The 16,311-nt window shown below is 38.8% G+C and overlaps 1 protein-coding gene across 1 annotated transcript; it reads left to right on the forward strand.

Annotated features, from left to right (window-relative positions):
• The first annotated feature begins 5,263 nt into the window (after positions 1 to 5,263).
• LOC112988755 (interstitial collagenase-like) lies at positions 5,264 to 12,634 on the forward strand. Its single transcript, XM_026109453.2, has 10 exons — positions 5,264 to 5,448; positions 6,451 to 6,695; positions 6,952 to 7,100; positions 7,193 to 7,318; positions 8,058 to 8,219; positions 8,615 to 8,732; positions 9,475 to 9,608; positions 10,935 to 11,094; positions 12,011 to 12,111; positions 12,332 to 12,634. Exons 1-10 carry the CDS (start codon positions 5,344 to 5,346, stop codon positions 12,430 to 12,432), a joined length of 1,401 nt encoding a protein of 466 aa, XP_025965238.2. The 5' UTR covers positions 5,264 to 5,343; the 3' UTR covers positions 12,433 to 12,634.
• The last annotated feature ends 3,677 nt before the right edge of the window (positions 12,635 to 16,311 follow it).

Raw genomic sequence — 16,311 nt, forward strand, 5'->3', positions numbered from 1 at the left:
TCCTAATAAGCTTTCTAACTTTCCAAAGACATCTGGCAACCAGTTGAATATTGCTGCACAACAACATGACCTACATCTTTCATGTTTCAGTCTTCCAGTAAAAATTGACTTCTTCCAAGGAAAAAAGCTTGCTTCAGCGTAACATTTTGTTGCGCATTTTGGTGCTTCAAAATATGTTGGAAACACATGAAGGACTTAGGATATGCTTAATAGCACAGAACAGACATAAAAGTACTTCCTGTTAGAATGATGACTGTACTTTCTAGTGCTGCCTGCTAGTGAGAAAGCTCGACTGCAGTCATCGTTGTGACAAACTGTAAACAGTTAGTAAACAATTATGAATTGCCATTTTTATTTTTTGTAATATTAAAAATACGGAACTACCGATTCAAGTTCCCCTTTCTACAGTACTTCTGTAATGAGAGACTTTTGTTGTGGACACCCCACTATGATTCACCCTGGGAATTTATTTTTTTCATTATTTAGTCAGGACTGTGGGTGGAAGTTTCACCTCAGGGAGAGAAGGATGGAAGTCATGAGGACATTTTAAAATATTTTCAAATATAACTGGGGGGAAAAGGGAGAGACCCGAACAGTCAAATACAACGCCAAGAAAATGAGGCCCAGAGTAAATCAAAGTCACAAAAAATTTTTGGAGGCTGGGAAACTATTCTGAGGAAATATTACTCTCTCTCTCCTCATATACCTTTACCTAAATGTCCTTTTCAGTTGATGCTAGAAACAGGAAATATTGTAGATGGACCTTTGGCAGTTCTTATATTCCTATGGAAACTTAATGAAGGGGAATAATGAGTGGAGTACCTAGAAAAGGAATATTTCAGGTCTCTTGCCTCAGCACCAACAGCCAGGATGCAGTTTTGTTGAGTAAGAAGTTTGTGTATAAAGTAGGATTATTGCTAATACAGGGAGAGATGCACGAATACTTTCTGGGGGCAGAATGGATGAATCCCTGAAAACTCCAGCCTTTACCAACAACAGCAGCAGCAAATCCCTGTTCAGGCTCCCAGCTTAGGTGTAGCAATACCTAACAGCTGGACCTGGCAGGGTGATCCAGGGCAACCTGAGCACGGTGCCCACACTCAGAGTCCAGGCAAGAGCTGCCTCTGGAGAGCAATTCCAGGCAGGGAAGTGCAGGGCTCACCTCTCTCCACTGACCGTATAGGGAGTCTGGGCACACTCTGGACAGAGCCAAAGTGTTAGGAGCTGCTGAACCCAGTAGCCTGACAGACACAAGGCTGCCATAGCTCTCTGCCCCCAAGTCCACGCAGGAGCGAGTCTGAGCATGTATTCCCAGTAGGCACAAACACATGCACACAACACATATATACATATATACCTGGCCAACCATGCAAATTAACACAGATAGAAACAAACAAGCAAACGCAGATGATGCAAATGGCTTCATCCTGTTCCCCACTCTGGCAGCTCAGAATGAAGGTCTGTTAGTGGGAAATATGTGCAGTGTGGATCCCTCCAGCAGCTGGCCTTAGACGTGCAGTCCACCCAGTAGCTAATACTGGATCCCCAGTGTCGCCTTGCCTCCTGCACAGACAGACATGCAAATGGGTCTCTCTGTCAACCCCTAGGCCCCATGTTCTCCCCAGGAGCTGGCTTGGACCCCCTAGTCCCTCCAGTAGCCAACTGGCAGACCCTTTGGTCTCTCCAGTTTCTGGCCCAGTGTTTCAGCTGCTTCGATACTGGGATCCCCAGCCATTTAACCTACTCACTGGCTAATCTGGCTTGATATTCCCAATCCCACACTGCCGTATGTACCACACGACATGCATGAACTCCAGTATCTCTAACTGCTGCCACCACCATCACTCAGCTCCTCTCACCTATGGCCCCGCTTCCACTGCTGCGCTTGGACCTCCACACACACGTGCCCATGAAGCAGAGTGCCCCTCGTCCGGGAAAGCGGTGGGAAATGGAGATTGGTGAGAAGAGAGGCCAGACTGTGCTGAGCAGGGCAGGGCAGGGCCAGATGAGCCGACTGACCAGCAACCTGCTTGCACATGACCAGCCCTTTTTACCCCAAACCACCTTGATCCCTTTCGCCATCTTTGGTCCTTCTCCCAAACACTACATAGTAAATCTTGTGCAACCCCCCCCCCCCCCAGTGCCCTTCCCCAGCACCCCTCGGGCGTCCCACCCCTCGGCAGTGCCCCGCCGTTGGTCAGTGCTGCAGCAGCTCGTGCTGCTGGGGTGGCCCCGGCCCTGAGGCTGGCATTTCCCCTGGGACAGCCCTGGGAGGGATCAGCGCAGGGCTCCAGTGGCTTGGACAGGGTTACTGGGGTCCCCTCCAGCCACCGTGCCTCTGCACCCCTTTGCATGTGTGGGAAGTAGCCTTTAATTGCATAACCTACCCCAGTGGTCCCACAAGCAAAGTCAGGAACTGTGTAGACACCAGCTGGCGCTCAGCAAAAATTCTTGCATATTGCAGGGAGTATCTGTTGCATTCTGGCAGATTCATGTTTCCTTTTATGGAGTTTTAAACACCAAGGCTTTTTCTGAAGGTGAGTGCTTGGAAAGGAGAGGGTGGCAACGCTTCAGCTGCCATGCAGAACTCCCCTTCCCTCATTCAAGGGAGACGTGCAGACAGACACACAGTAGGAAGCCCATGAAAGGGGAACACGGCTTTGCAGCCCAAAACTGTGGAAATTCCAAAGAAAGAAAGAAGCAATTGGTTCTGCTTCCTTTTCCTGATGCTGTTTAAGATTTATCACCCAATGACCTTTCCAATACATAAACAGCTCCCCCTACTACTAGAATCCAGGGCTCTCTACTCAAAGACTGTACTCAAAGTTACGTGGAAAATAACAAGCTGTCCCTTCCCACCCCTTTCCTTACTCAATATCCTCCCGGTCACATTTAAAATTTGGCAGAAGATCCTATGCAGAAAGCTCTATAGCAGCAGAATCTTTCTGTGCAATCTGTGACACGTGATTTATTAGCATTCCTGTGTCAGCCAGAGGATGCTTCTAATAAATCTGGTTCTGTTCTTTGTCTGCATGTGTTTAACTGTGCCTATTATGCCTTCAGAAAATAAAAGAAAAAAGGATAAAGAAATAAGAAGTGAGCTACTTAGAAAGAAATGGAGGCATTGTAGCAGGAACTATATAAACTAGCTTATAGGATCAAATGAGGGAGAAATATTTACAGGGAAAATGCTAGTTTAGAAACAGAACTAGAGAAGTTAAACAGCATTTCATGAATCTCAGAATCATGTGAGCTGTAGCAAACAAAAAATGTAATGCAAAGGCTCTGGAGATATATCCAATGTACACACTTTTTATTAACGTGTGAAAATCATGATGGATCAAGAATAATCAATAATAACATTTCTTGGACAATGACTCATGAGACTGAATCTCTTTACATTGCATCTAGAAAAGCTGTATTCTTTGAAGAATTATCTTACTAGCCATTTTAAATACCAGCACTATATTGTTTCTTCTGTTTTTGAAATGCCCTGTATTCTCTTTATTCAGTCACTCCAAAAAAGCATTGTCACTCTGCACTTTGGAAGGCACAAAGAGATTCACTTTTCTCAGGAGTGGCATGTGCTCTGCTGAACCTTGATGTAAGTAGGAGGGGATGGGGTGCTGTGCCACAGTGAGGGTAGAATCATATACTAAGTATATTATTTTTTCAGTGATTTGGGGGAAAATAAGTGAAATACTTCCTAGCCCAATTAAGAAAGTCTTCACCCTACATTGAGCCTCTTCAGAGCAAAACCTGCTCAGATACCAGAAATAAATGATAATGGTTCATATTTGCCTTTCTTCTTCTAATAGTAACATTTACAGTATTCCTTTAAGACATTGAATCACAAAAAAGTTATATTCAGAGAAACCTCTAAAGGTTTTCCACCGAGGCTGGTTACATAAGGCAAGAACAGCAATACCAAAAGCATTCCAAAAGATGTCTAGGCTGTACTTGACAGCTTCCAAAGTTAGAAAATACGCAACCACCTCAAGCTGTCTACTCTGCGGCTTAGCTATCATTGTTGTTAAAAGTGTTTTCCTGAATTTAGGGGTTTACATTGTAGTGGCCTGTATGTGTTCTGGGTATTTAAACTCCTGCATTGTCAACGTAGATCTATGTGATTTATGTTGATCAGAGTCGATGGAGTCTGGAGAGTGATTCATCTCATCTTAAAGTAGATCATGTATGTCCGTTGAATCGCTCTCTAGAATCCATTGTCCAATATGGCAGCTTAGACACCTACGTCACATGTGGACACCTACATGTACAAACACTTAAAGGTGGATCCCTTAGAGCATTTTCATCTCTGTCTGAGACATCCACATAGGACTGGCTGTGATGACACAGGACCTATGGAGACTTACATCCTTCCAGGGTAGCTAGAGGCCAGGTGGGATTCCCTAGGGCATCTCAAATAGCACAGATGTTCAGGTATCTGAAGGCCCAACCTAGTGTCTAAAATTAATCACCTTTGTTTAAGACTATATTAGAGTCTTGGAGGAGTTACTGCTTCCCTCTTTGGAGCAACCTTTCATCTATTTAACAACATCTATCATGCCTCCCCTCGGTCTTCCCTAGATGAGACATTGATCATAGAGTCACAGAACAATTCTTTCAGTTTGTCTTTTCTGGACTTACAGTCATTCCTGCTGTGCTTCATGGGCTCTTTCTAGCTGATCATATCGAACACAGCATCGTAGCTGAGGCCTTCTCAGTGCTGACAAGAGCATAAGCACTATTTCATATGTCCTACATATGGAAACCCCATTTATGCATCTCAGTTTCATGACTGATTCTTTTAATAACAGTAGAAAATTTTTGAATCATTTTAGCTCTTAGCATTGCTAACATCACAAGACTATTTTAGACAGAACTGCTAATAACAGACAATTGCTCTCCTGGAGTTACCATGTTGTGTATTCTTAGTTAAGATCAGATCTTTGCACTGTCTTTACTGTTATAGATTATTTCTCTTTTTTTCTCCAATTTCTCAAGACCATGTGCCATAAATATTCTGAATTCATGATTCAAAAAAAATTATGAAATGTAGCACCACCTTTTATCTGAAAAGCATTTCCTTATTTACTAAACACGTTACAAAATTGCCCCAAACAGAAGTCTCAGGCAAAATAAGGACACTAACATTAGTTAAATACATTGCGTCACTCCCTCATGATGAAACTATTATGCATCATTTTTACTAATCAGAGGATATTATACAACATGAGTCAGACTGTCACTGCTTTGCACATTACCTATATAAACAGAGCTGAGAAACGTGTCCAACAGCCAAAGATTTAGCAGTGTAACTGAGGCAGAGAACCAACGATTAGAATGAAGTCCCTTTCACTTCTCCTGTTGCTTTATGTGGCAGTCTCCTCTGCTTTTCCTGTGGCTCCAGAAGCAGAACATGAAGGAAAAACCATAGCACTTGTGAAGGTAAATATTTTTCAATTAAGTTTTAAATGAAACAGGAGGTAGTCTGAGAGATAACTATAATTGCAATTCTTTTCATAGAATATGACTTGATATTAAAGATGTATTCATTTGCAGAGGTTTCAAGAGAAAGCTTTTCTTGTTAATCTGGCTTTGTGACAATTATTCACTTAAAAGTCATTGAAAATTGCATAACTTCTCTTTCGATGTTGTGATCTGTGATTATTTCTGTCAGACATTATATAGTAAAACAATTACAATAATGCAGAAGCATGAGTTCTATTAACAAGGCTCCTTCTCTGGCTGTGCAGAAATAGTCAAAATCAGTGACATATTTACATTTATGAATGTGCATTGAGACTTGTGACATGGCTAGTGTCAGTAATATAGAAGAGGAAACTCACTTGATTGAATCAGACATACATTTCAGTGTTTTGCTGAATCAGACCTTTCATGGAACACCAAAATAAAAAGGAAATCTATGAGAAATACCACACTGGTATAGATGTGACACTTAATCTATTGGCATCAAAACTGCTGAAAATTAATAGGAAGACTTGGATTCATAAAATCATATTTAGCCGCTAAAATGTATAGCCTTATTTGCCAAACGTTGACCCTCTAGTAGCATCCACTGGTTTCACCAGGAGTCCTGGCTCTCTGGAGTCTCACTTCCAGTCTTTATTCCCTTTGCAAGTTTTGCCAGTGAAATAACAGGGCGCCAAAAATAAAAGTGGAATTAATTACTAGTAGTAAATATTATATTTTAAGGACATTTTCTCCATGTACTCCATCAGTAAAACAAGAAATTCAGATAAGTATAATGAAAACTGTAAGTCATATCTGACTCTTTGTATAAATTTCTGGAGAAAATAGTTCTAGCTCCTGGCAAACACAGGGCATGTCAATACAGGAACAGTTCAGGACTGTTTAGCAAAAATTAAGTGCAACTGAAGACAATACTGATGCACCACAATGCTCTTCTTTTTTTAAATTCTGCTTCAGAGTTATCTACAGAATTTCTACAATCTTCAGAAAGATGACCAGCCTCACATAAGGCAAAAGAGTGTAAACGATGTTTCTGAAAAGCTCAAGGAAATGCAGGCATTCTTTGGACTAAAAGTGACTGGAAAACCTGATCCTGACACTTTGGAGAAGATGAGTAAACCCAGATGCGGTGTCCCTGATGTAGGGAAATATGTGTTTACAGAAGGGAACCCAAAGTGGAAGAGAAATAATCTCACATACAGGTAACATTCCCTAATTTGATGCAAAAAGATATAAACCTCATTTTCCAATTTTATGGGCCTAAAGTACTTTATGCCATATTTGGAAATCGAAAATGATTACCTCATTTCTGGAAAGAGGCAGACATTCTAATACAAGGCCATTGTTTCTTATTCATGAAAGATATATTTAAGGTGTCTGACTTTTGCACAGGTTTCAACTAAATTGCTGTATTCTTAGCACTATATGAGAACTTCACATATTGGTTTTGCTTTGAAGGATTGTGAATTATACCCCACTTATGAGACAAGCTGATGTAGATGAAGCAATTCAAAAAGCTCTCAGTGTCTGGAGCAATGTGACACCACTCACCTTCCAAAAAATTGAGGACAAAGAAGCAGATATAATGATATCTTTCGTTGTTAGAGGTAATGCTGTTATCTTTATCTACAATAAATAGCCACCTGCAATGAGAGAAATAGTTTAGGATCCTAATTCATTTTTTCCTTTTTCATTTTAGACCACAGAGACAACTCTCCTTTTGATGGCCCCAATGGGCAGCTGGCTCATGCTTTTCAGCCTGGTGAAGCTATTGGTGGAGATGTGCACCTTGATAATGAGGAATACTGGACAAAAGATGGAAGAGGTAGGGACTTTGTTACTGTATCTATTTAGACAGTTTTACCTCCTACAATCTTTGCTCATGTAATACTTAGTTCATGAGACTGGTTTCAGGCAAAAGATTGGTAAAAGCAGCAGATATTGTCTTTTTTAATTGCTTTATTTCCTTTTCTCCAGAGATTTCTTTGTAGGAATCTATTCTGATAAAAGAGATAGTTCATGAGAGAAGATCAAGAGATCATAGTGGTTTATAATGGCAAAGAAATCAGTATTTAAAAATACTTCTTCCTTCAAATGAAGCCTAAACTTGGGTACAGGAAGATCTGATTGTAAAGTTCTCAGGTCAAAATCTGTATCTTTCTTAATCTAGCACTTCAAAGTTTGGTGCTAACTAAGATGTTTGTACATCATCAAAGCTGTCTTCTCAGTGTTTTTCATGAAAAACTGTTCCATTGTATCACTGAACTGCCACACACATCATTGGAATGATCCTTGATCCCAAGTAGCCTAAGTAATAGGAGGAGAAATAGGTTTTGTGTTTACGACACAAGGACGCTAGTCAAAGAGCAAGGAGAGCATAACTAATGCGTGATGTTCCCTGAGTACTCATATAACTCTTCTCTTACAATATCTTTTTCAGTTGTAATGTTGGGAGTATTACTTACTGTCTCTCTTCTACCTATAGGCTGTTTTGGGAAGATGCATAAAAGTGTGCTGAAGGCTGAAACAGATTTTACCTGTTTCATATGATTTTTATCCCACAGGATACAACTTGTTCATTGTTATTGCCCATGAGCTTGGCCATTCGCTGGGTCTGTCTCATTCCACTGATAGTGGAGCACTGATGTATCCAACTTACTCCTACACTGACCCTAAAGAATTCCATCTTCCTCAGGATGACATTAATGGCATTCAAGCCATCTATGGTAAGAAAAATAAACATCTTGTTACTTTTGGTTAATATTTCTATTTGGGGGGGCTGGTAATCAGTAATAAAGTTGTGTTTAAAATATGCCTCTTCCACCAAAATGATAAGTGTAAATGTTGTTGAATCATTGTTCGATCAAAAAAGAAGAAAAAGTCCACAAGGCTAACTTCAGCTGAAATCCAGTTCTGCAAAAATCTCATTCTGGAAGAGATGGATAGCTTTACACAATCGATTTTAGTGATGTTAAAAGCCTGACTTTAAATGACAAACCCTCATTTTAAAACCATGTTGCCTATAATTCCCTGTAAGAAAGGTTCTTGGTGTCCTTACAGACCTTTATTCTACATTTCTCTATACTAAAAGGTAAAATATTCTTCATTCATCTTCCTATAGGACAGATTGATGCTCCTGTACAGCCAACAGGACCCACAACTCCACAAGCCTGTGATCCAAATTTGACATTTGATGCTATTACTACACTGCGTGGAGAAATGATATTCTTCAAGGGCAGGTAACAACAATAAGGATAGATATTATCTCTTAAAAGTATTCAGTTGTTCTATAACCTATAACGCCTGAAGGAAAAGTGTCCCTCTGGAGCATAGCACAAAGTGAAGCACTAGAAAACCACCATGTATTTACACAAAGAACAGTTCTTAGACAAAATGTTCCTTGGCTTTCTCTAATCTTTTATTCCCAAGAGCCCTAACTGACAATACTGGTGAAGGAGATTAGGAATTATAGGTTATTTTCTGACTGTTCTGCTATGTTGGCTATTGTCACAACAGATTTATCACTGAAATTAGATTCTACTAATAGCAAAGCGACAGCATTCGTATATTCCTTAACAATGTGTTCGTGTGACCCATAACATAATCTTTCTGCTAGATCCCAATAAAAGAGCAGGAATAGAACTGAAAACACCAGTATATAGAAAGATTTCTATTAGGTGACAACTGAAGCCAACTCTCAGTCTTACTGTCGTGCAAAGAAATAGAAGGGTTCGTAATTATCTTGCCTAATTTTTGGCATCTAATTGAAGTGCTAAAGTTAAAAATGCAGTGGTCCTTGACTTCCTTTACATTTGGCAGAGAGGGATATTCTTATCCAGAAGGTATTTATGAGTTTAGACAGGGTAAATCACCATGTAAAGAAACCCAACTCCCTCCTGTCATACTCCAAAGGTGTAATTATTGTTTTACATTTATGATAGTGGTGAAAGTATTTCAAAATATAAATCTTATTTAAATCAGATATATCCTGCGCAAACATCCTCAGAGGACAGAGACAGAGCTCAATTTTATCTCACTGTTTTGGCCAAAGTTGCCATCAGGAATTCAAGCTGCTTATGAAAACATCGAAAGGGATGAAGTTTTTCTTTTTAAAGGTAATAGAATCTGAAAATTTCTACTTTTTTCTAATTTCTCTCTGAAAACTGTGCAATGACAGAAGCCAAAGTGGTTCTTTTGAGAAGGTCTGTGTAGAAGAGGAGTTCTCTGACTAGGCTCTTACAAAGACATGCAAGTAATCAAACCAGAGCATCACAGGGTCATAGTGCTGGAAAGGCTCTCCAGAGGTCATAGACATGAAAACTTGTTCCTCTTTCTCAGTTAAGGAAAAATGAGGCATGAGAATAGCTTCCCATCTTCAGATCTAGTTCTTTCTGAATAATAGCATTTGACAGCAGATGGATTTTTGCTGAGTCTTAACACTGAATTCAACTGGCAAATATAGTTTGGCTGAACACTACTATTATTGTTGTTATCATTAACATGGAAAGCATTGATAACACTGATAACACATCTAAACATATATTGCAGCACAGAATAATAAAACTTTTACTAAAAAATATATGTAGTCTAGATTTAAAAAGGAATGAGAGAAATAATTGATAGACAATTAGCAAAACAAAATGTATCTGTGGAAAAAGATTTCAAAAAGTAATTTTTGAAATTACTTTTCAAAAGCCCAAGACAGACTACTGGAGGTCTTTGGAAAACTAACATTAGTAGTAGTAGTTTTTTGAAAGGTAGACTAAGATGAGGAATACTAACTGCTTTCTACAGCAAATGAGAAAAGAACATAGAGCTGACAGCACTTAGTGGAAAAATGTACTGTGGGAGGAAAATTGTGTTCACTGAAAAAAACAGTCAGTCCTTTGCTTTAAAGGTCTCAAATATGTTTTTCATGTCTTAAATAGCTTCACTACATGTATATTACAGTCTATGATATATTAGAGTATATGAAGAGGATCAAGGCATCTATAATTACTAAGGAATTTTGGTCAGACATATGCACTCCCTAATAGTTTAATTTCATGCACATCTATCCAGCTTTAAAGTATTATATGGCTCCATAAATGAATAACATATTACAGGACTTTAATACACTCCCAGCATCCCGTTTAAAAACATCAGTGCATTAACAGTTGAACTATCAGTCCTCCCCAAGTTGTTACCCGGAGACAATTTATTTTTTTGAATAAAATCTGGGGAAATTACTATCCATACACCTTATGATTCTAATGTTTTATTCATAAAAGCAAAGGGTACTTCCGCTGACTTCTAAGGGGTAGAACCATTCTCTAACATAATAAACTGAACGGAATAATACTGAGATCTAAAACACTTTGTTTTCAACCCATCCAAAATATAATTAAATGTTGTTTATTAATAACAAAGACAATTAAATGAAATGTGGTTATATTTTTCAGAGGATAAATATTGGATTCTCAGCGGTTATAACATTGTGCCTGGCTATCCTAAACCAATCCATCATTTGGGATTCCCAAAGACTACTAAAAGAATTAATGCAGCTTACAGTGATGAAATCACAGGAAAAACATATTTCTTTACAGCTGACAGATACTGGAGGTAAGATTTAATGTTCAGCTACCGTAAAGTGTATTTTCTCCCTGAGGACTAACTAAAAAATGAAAATGCAATAACGTTTAAATCAGGTAGACCCCAGAACTCTGAAAAAGATTCTGTGGAAGTTTAAACATTGTTTTGTTAGGAAGTATTTGTTAAGAAATACCAACCTTCCCATGGGATTTTTTGACATTCATTAGATTCATGTGGTGGGACTGTAATTACTTGCTAGTGGTGAACCATCTGCTTAGTAAAAGATCTGTTTTTTACTAAGCTACTCACTCATTCTCCACAACAGTGCAGCTTTTCTGTGTAATGTTATGATAGTGTACACTTTCACTCATACCTCAAACAAAATAAAATGCTAATAAAATGTGTTGTAATTGAATTTCCCTGTGAACAGTCAAGTTATATATAATCTGTGATTGTACAGCTGGTAGTATTTATAATTTATGAAAAGTCCATGATAAATTTCAGACAGTAATTTTGTTTAATAAGTACATGGTTGACACTAATACAAATATGTGTCAGGATTGTGCTACAGTCTTTCTATTCCCATGTTTTGTGCTTTGATTTATACTGAACTGAATGTTCCATAGCTAGTAATAGAAAGTAATTTTACATGCATTTGATTGCCAAGGCTCTAGATAGGCCAGAAATGTAGGAATATATTTCTAATCTAAGCTCCCAAGACCCTTGACAGCTTTGTTACAAACTCTACTGAAGGTAGGATTTTCAAATCTCAAGACACTTATAACAGGTAAACTTTAATACATAATAGGAAGAATCAAAAAGTTAGTTTAGCTTACCTTTATTAGACTTTTTAGTAAGAGTAAAGTTTCATATGTCTGACTTTGCTTGGGACTTCTAAAATATTACCTGATTCCCTATAAATTTTAATGATGTTTCTTGTGTTAAGATATGATGAAAACAAAAGATCCATGGATCATGGTTATCCCAGGAAAATAGTCTCAGACTTTGGAAAAATTGGCAGAGTTGATGCTGCTTTCCAGAAAGATGGTAAGTAAAACATATCTTGAATTTGGTTTTACTTGAATATTTGGGCTTCTGTAGATAGAAGCATTTATTTTCAAAAAAAGCTTCTATTAATCTTGATGCAAATCCATCGAGATGGAAATGAAAAACAGTAAGTATGCATGGACTGTTTATGTTGATTTTTTTTCAAAGTACTGAAAAGAAGCTACTTATCAAATATAATTAGTTTCAATTTTATTTGTAGGCTATGTCTACTTCTTCCATGGAACAACGCAGTTCCAGTTTGATCCTCGTGCCAAAAGGATTGTCAGAAAAATGAAGAGCAACAGCTGGTTCGATTGCTAATTGCAATGGCTTTTCATATGCACATTATACATTTTTATGCAATGGATTTTTCAGTATTTCATGACTATCAGGTCACAGTGGTTTTCTGACCAGATTTTGTGGAATTAAGATCTTCATGTTTTTAACATAAATTTTTAATATAAAAGCAGTTATATAATTTATTATATTTTCAATTGCTAAATTAAAGATTCTTCATAAACTATATTTGTCTTATTATTGTGTCTATGCTTTCTGGTTTGCACTAATACTCAAAAGCCAAATCTAGCTTCCAAACACTAAAAAATGTATTCTGACATGAAATGTCATATCTTTTTCTCAAGTTCGGGAAAGGAGTAGCCAGCTGGCTCTGAGCTCTATTACCCCACGTAAGCCCTGGTGAAAAGTCTATGTTTAATTAGGACAGTTGGGGCTTATTACCATCAGCCCACAAATCACACTTCTGCTTTCTACCCTCCTTTGCCCCACTTCCACTCTTAGCCTTTCCTCCAGGACATAGATCATAGCAAACGCAGATACTTTTCTCCTGTCTGGGGTTATGAACCGGGTTTAAGTCTGAAAAAATGTAAGATTAGAAAGGACATCTGAGATCACTGAAACTAGTCCCCTGCTATCACAGGTAGCCAAATTATATATTGGGTGGATAAACTTCCCTGCTCAAAGCTCTTTCAGGTCCTTACTACTTTAGTAGTTTCTAAGTTCCTCCTGATTTCAGGGGGATAAAGGATGGAGAAGTTTGCTAAAAAATTCCTGCCCAAGAATATTTCCCATTCAAAAAGCTCACCAAAAAGGCAGCTTTATACCCAGACTACCTGATTTTTTTTCAAATATCCTCAATTTAAATGAAGTTTGGATGGTTATCCACTTTCATTTTAGTTTTTTGTAGCTCTGCTGATAACATGAGAAGCTATACGACAATCTCAGAACGTATCCTGTCAAATAGAACATCTCTAGCATGCCACATACATACTTCAGTGAAAGGTATCAGGCTCCTATAACAGAAGTAATTGGATTTTGAGGAAAGGATGCATAACAGTATCGAAACATCATTTCAGTTGTCTCCATTTCTTAGCTATCTACATTAGGAGCCTATCAAATTTCATGTTATGTAAATAAAGAACAGACTTGGTAATTCTTACATTTATTAATTTCAGGGGGAAAAATCCTAGTCAAAATACAATTCAGTTCAAAAACAAGAAATTACATTGTTGAAAAAAGGTGAATATATGATATTCTCTATAAATCCTGAAAAAGTAAAATATTAAATTACAGTAAATCAAAGCCTTTAATGAAGAAATTCATTTATGTGTATACTGTTCTCATGAGGTGATTTATGTACCCATTGCTTGTCTTAGAAACCGTGCTAATTAATCATATTTTCTTTTGTAAACCAGTGATACTGAACTACCAATGACAATTAAACCAAAGACTATTTTAAAAGTATATAAATCTAAATTGGTTATGTTTTTACAGCAGAGATGGTCTGCAGACATAGCAACACAATATTTATAGGGAAAGATAATATGTCTTATTAGATCTATTATAAACTAAAAAATAAGCAAACTTTGGGATACACATCTCCTCCAGGTGAGGAACAGAAGCAGCAGGCCCCAGTGCAACTCAAGAGCAGCTCCTCAGAGCTAAAGTGGAACTACTAATCTCTCTCTAGAAGAAAAAAGTAGCTGGTACCTTTGGAGTAGAGGGAATGTTGAATGAGACATAGTCTGGAGTAAAGAGAGAGAAAAGGGGTAATTTATAACCTGTGGAACATGAAGAGGTAAAAGAGAGGAGGAAGTTTATAGTGGAACATTTTTAGTCTGTGACTTCTGGTATCCTGTAAAGTATCCTGGATTTCCCTCAAGCATGAAGACTGAGGGCTCAAAAAACGTGATTTCTTTGTGCGAAACACTCCTCCATGCTTATCTGAGTGCTTTTGTCCATTATCTTTATGAGTGCAGTGATTACTCAGCTTCACCTACACATTTACAACAAGGGTACGTGTGGTGCCTGGGCCACTATGTTGCATTCCTGGAAGCACATGCTCTGCTACCAAGAATTTTGATCTCGCAGAGTCATCTAACGTGGTTGTAGTTACCAGCCTTGGTCCACGCAATCACCTGCAATTGTTTTATTCCCTTTAATACGTTTATGATCCTGTTTGCTAATTACTGTTCTGTAGTTACTGTACCACATCCTGATGTATGGTAACTGTTTCCCTGTGTAGTCCTAGCCCACATTGCTGTTAATTGAAACAGATTCACTCAGGGTGGGATCCAAATGCCTAAATATGTGTGTCTATTGTATTTGAGATGCTTTAGGGTATCCAAGACACGCACGCAGGTATGAACAGGACTTCTGGCAGATCAGCACTCCCCTGAGCTCCAGAGCCCACAGTGCCTCTAGACACCTATGTCTAGGTGACTGAATCCTGCCTTCACAGACTGCAGTCTTTGCCAAAGCTTTGAAAGGGATCAAATAAATTATCTATCTGAACTATTTGCTATTGTCCCATGTTTTCTCATACAAGCTGAGTGATGATTTGGCTTTGCTGAATCTGTGGTGGGATTCAACTTTAAGTATCTGCTCAATTCAGCAGCCTGAACAGGTATCTAGTGCCATTAAGACGGCTTAGGGTCTTCCACTCGGCCTCCAACGGTCAGTCTAAGAGGCACAGGTCCCCTCTACATCCTGGGTCACATTCACCAGTCCTCTGTCAATGTCTCAGGTTCACGAGGTTGTCTCAAAAAACATGGCACATCGGTGCTTAGGCAGCTAATTTGCAGCCTAAGTGTTTTCATATGAGCTCAGGCATAGGCTGTTGTCGGAGTCAGTGGAGCTGGTCAAGACACTTGGACTCCTGAGAACTATGCAGCTCATCCTAAATTGAACTCCTACATGCGGTCAGATTAAACAATCTCTTGATACCATTTGACCATATTGACTAAATTTCGGTTGGCTATTATGCAAGCTTAGACAGTTGTCTCACATATAGACACCCACTCTATGGACAGCTGAATCCCTCCTGATATCATCACCATGATGCAGCAGCTTTGCTGATTTCTGTGCCTCTCTGTGTAGTGTCATTTGGTGCTACCGATGTGGTGAGGACAGGCAGTGACCTTTCCAAGTTAAGACATTGGTCACATTACCACAGTCTGGATAAAACCAATGCTAGGAACACAGGAAGAAGTCATGAGGCAGACGACAATCTACCAACTCTAACCAATGCTACAGAGAAGAATTAGGGAACCATAACCAGCAGCTGCTTTACAGCTTCTTCTTTTCCCAGGCTTTTGTTTGTGAGAAACTGTGCACTCAGGCATCTCTCCCAGGAGCAGCTGGAACTGGCTGCTGTGTTGTGCAGACGGTCGAGCACAGGACCTTAAAGCCAGAACACAGGCTTCAAACGATGGCACCTCTGCCACCTTCAGAAAGCACCCAAGTGTTTTCTGAACAAATATGAAGGTCAGCTTCTCTACATTCAATAAAGACGGAGGGAGACATCTACAGAGGTTAATTCTTCCTTATCTAAGATAGCTGGTTGAATCACTCTCCAGAGATACCCATTTCTGTTATCTATAGAAGAATTTTTAATCAATGAGTATTTAAAGTTAGATGCAACTAATCTTAACCTAGCTGCTCTCATTGGCTCTATCCTTTCAGGACTATACAGCAGAGAGCTGTGGGGAATGGATGACCAGCCACAGTGGAAAAAAAGATAACCACTTCTCGTGGTTCATATCAAATATGCTCATAGTGCTGCCTTGATTTTTACAAAATTAAATTCAAATCAGACATAGATGTCTTTTCAAAAAATTTGTTCTAGTGCCATCGGAAATTATGCTTGGTATACAAGCCGCTGAGCAGGGGGTTGCGTTTGTG

Source organism: Dromaius novaehollandiae, chromosome 1 (assembly GCF_036370855.1).
Source record: "Dromaius novaehollandiae isolate bDroNov1 chromosome 1, bDroNov1.hap1, whole genome shotgun sequence".
Classification (NCBI taxonomy): domain Eukaryota; kingdom Metazoa; phylum Chordata; class Aves; order Casuariiformes; family Dromaiidae; genus Dromaius; species Dromaius novaehollandiae.

Bases quoted from the DNA above. Each gene is read 5' to 3' on its own strand.
- LOC112988755 (XM_026109453.2), top strand. From the start codon at position 5,344: ATGAAGTCCCTTTCACTTCTCCTGTTGCTTTATGTGGCAGTCTCCTCT. The intron at 5,449-6,450 runs GTAAATATTTTT...ATTCTGCTTCAG, and splicing joins AAACCATAGCACTTGTGAAG to AGTTATCTACAGAATTTCTA. The intron at 7,319-8,057 runs GTAGGGACTTTG...TTTATCCCACAG, and splicing joins CTGGACAAAAGATGGAAGAG to GATACAACTTGTTCATTGTT.